Below are 2,428 nucleotides of genomic sequence, written 5' to 3' on the forward strand. Positions count from 1 at the left end.
TACGTGGTATATTTCTGGATAATGAAGACATTTTTTAGTATTTTTGTTACTAACTTCTAAATTACGTGTTCAATCTAAATATAATATTAGATAAAAATGTAGCTAGATTAATTATTAACTCCCGTAGGGTATTGTAATGGGCCGCAAATCGGAATTGAAAATTTTTACATTTCTCGACGTTTTGAAGGTTTCTGAACATTTTGGCATACCTCAGAAAAAATGGTGTGTGTGTGAGAGTGTGTATGTATACAAATTTTTGTCCACGTTTTCGGGCGTACGGATCAACCGATTTGAATGGCTCAAAAAACATTTGATTCTTATTGACAAGGAGATGTGCTGATTAGTTTTTGGCAAAGGCAGGTCCAGCCGTTACGGAGATACGGAAAGCAAAGAGCGCAGAAAATAGAAATCGAGTTTTTGAGAGAACGGAGCATCCGATTTGAATGAACTAAAAAACATTCAATTAGTAATGATTGGGAGAAGTGGTTGTTAGTTTTTAGCAAAGGCAGGCCCAGCCATTTCGAAGATACGGAGCTAAATGTACAAAATATGGTAGTTTTTGAGAGAACTAAGCGTCCAGTTTAATTGATTCAAAAAACTTTCTGCTTGTCTTAACAAAAAAATTGATTTTGGAAAAAAAAGTTTCTTGTTTCAACTTTTTTTTTTAAATTTTTTGTATATCGAAAATAATTCAGATTTTATTAATTCTGACTATAGTTCTAAACAAATAATTTCAACTCTGCAATTCAGTTTATATAATTCTTATAAATATTAGACAATGTTACAATATTTATAATAATCTATTTGAAAACATTCAGTATTCCACGAACATTTCGTTACGGTACGGGAAGTTCCACCAAAATTCATAATAATAACTATAATATAAAATTCATAATAATAACTTCTAAACTTCTGTTTAAAATTAAATACGATCTTAGAGAAAGTTAAAGCTACTCCTGACCAATTTGTCCTTCAAGTGCAAATACTGAAACCAATGGTTACTAATCCACATTAATAATACTTAATTTATAAAAATTAAAATATGAATAAAAAATTATGAAATAATATTGATATTATTTAATGTGTACTGTATATTTCATTATATTTATACATTCCATTACATGCAAGAAAATTTTACAATATTTAAATTTAAGTGAACAAATATGCTAATGTTTCATTGATCTTCACCACGCTTCTGACTGTGAAGTGCCATGTGTCTCTTCAAATCCTTCGATTGAGTAAATTCCTTATTACATACTTCTCATTTATAGCAAAGCTCTCGTTTATGAATCAGCATGTGTTTTTTCAAATGACTTGATCGTTTGAATTTCTTATTGCATGTATTGCATTCATGAGAGCGTACTCCACTATGTATCAGCATGTGTACTTTCAGATTATCTGATCTCGAAAATGTCTTTTTGCATATATTGCATTCATGGGGACGTACTCCATTGTGAATAAGCATGTGACTTTTCAGATGAGCTCTTTCTGTGAATGTCTTGCTGCATATATTGCATTCATGGGGACGTACTCCACTGTGTTTCAGCTTGTGACTTTTCAGATTACTTATATATGTGAATGTCTTATTGCATATGTTGCATTCATGGGGACGTACTCCACTATGTATCAGCATGTGTCTTTTCAGACTATCTGATCGCGTAAATGTCTTTTTGCATATATTGCATTCATGGGGGCGTATTCCATTGTGAATGAGCATGTGCCTTTTCAAAACCTCTAATCGATCAAAAGTCTTGTAATAGATTTCGCATTTAAAAGGACTTTCTTTGCTATGACTAGGCATATGATCGGCCATATGCTCTTTTAAATTAAATGATCTATAGCAAATGTCACATTCATAAGTTGATGTCTCGACTAACTCCTGTTTGACTTCTTCTTCAATTGTCACCTCGGAATTCATGAATCTTTCTAAACAGGTATCATCATCTTCAGAACACGATTCAGATTTAACAATAACGTCGGGATCAACAAAATCATCCTCTATTTCGAATTTAATGTCTTCTGGCGAATATTCTGGTGGTTCAAGTTTAATTGTCTGATCATTCATAGACATAATTGTTTCCTCCGACATTTTTAAAAACTTTCACAAAAAAAATTAGAAAATAGTTGTGTGCTAAATAATAGTCTAGTTTTATGAATAATTTTTTTCAATTTGATAAATGATATCAACTGAATTTACATTTATTGACATTTGAAGTATAGAGCGTATATTTCTAGAAAGATGAGACATTAATCGTGGCGCGTCTTTTCCGCTATGCGTGTGACTGCAGCGCCAGACTAAATCTCAACTAAAGCAGGCTATCAGATCAGATGGCTATCAGCATAGATAAGTAGATAAGTAAACATAAATAGATCGCTATGTGAGGCCATTTGACATTAGACATTACCTTCATTTTAATATTTTTATATT

At 31.7% G+C, this 2,428-nt stretch overlaps 1 protein-coding gene across 1 annotated transcript; it reads right to left on the reverse strand.

Moving 5' to 3' along the window:
* Positions 1 to 1,261: 1,261 nt before the first annotated feature.
* Positions 1,262 to 2,089, reverse strand: LOC113391104 (zinc finger protein 525-like). Its single transcript, XM_026627071.1, has one exon. It carries the CDS (start codon positions 2,087 to 2,089, stop codon positions 1,262 to 1,264), a length of 828 nt encoding a protein of 275 aa, XP_026482856.1.
* Positions 2,090 to 2,428: the final 339 nt, after the last annotated feature.

The sequence above is a fragment of the Ctenocephalides felis genome, unplaced genomic scaffold, assembly GCF_003426905.1.
Source record: "Ctenocephalides felis isolate EL2017-DRISC unplaced genomic scaffold, ASM342690v1 CF-g0.4_SCAFFOLD_00845, whole genome shotgun sequence".
In the NCBI taxonomy this organism is placed as follows: Eukaryota; Metazoa; Arthropoda; class Insecta; order Siphonaptera; family Pulicidae; genus Ctenocephalides; species Ctenocephalides felis.

What these genes read in the sequence shown, in the direction of transcription:
- LOC113391104 (XM_026627071.1), bottom strand. Translation starts at nt 2,089, where the DNA reads ATGTCGGAGGAAACAATTATGTCTATGAATGATCAGACAATTAAACTT.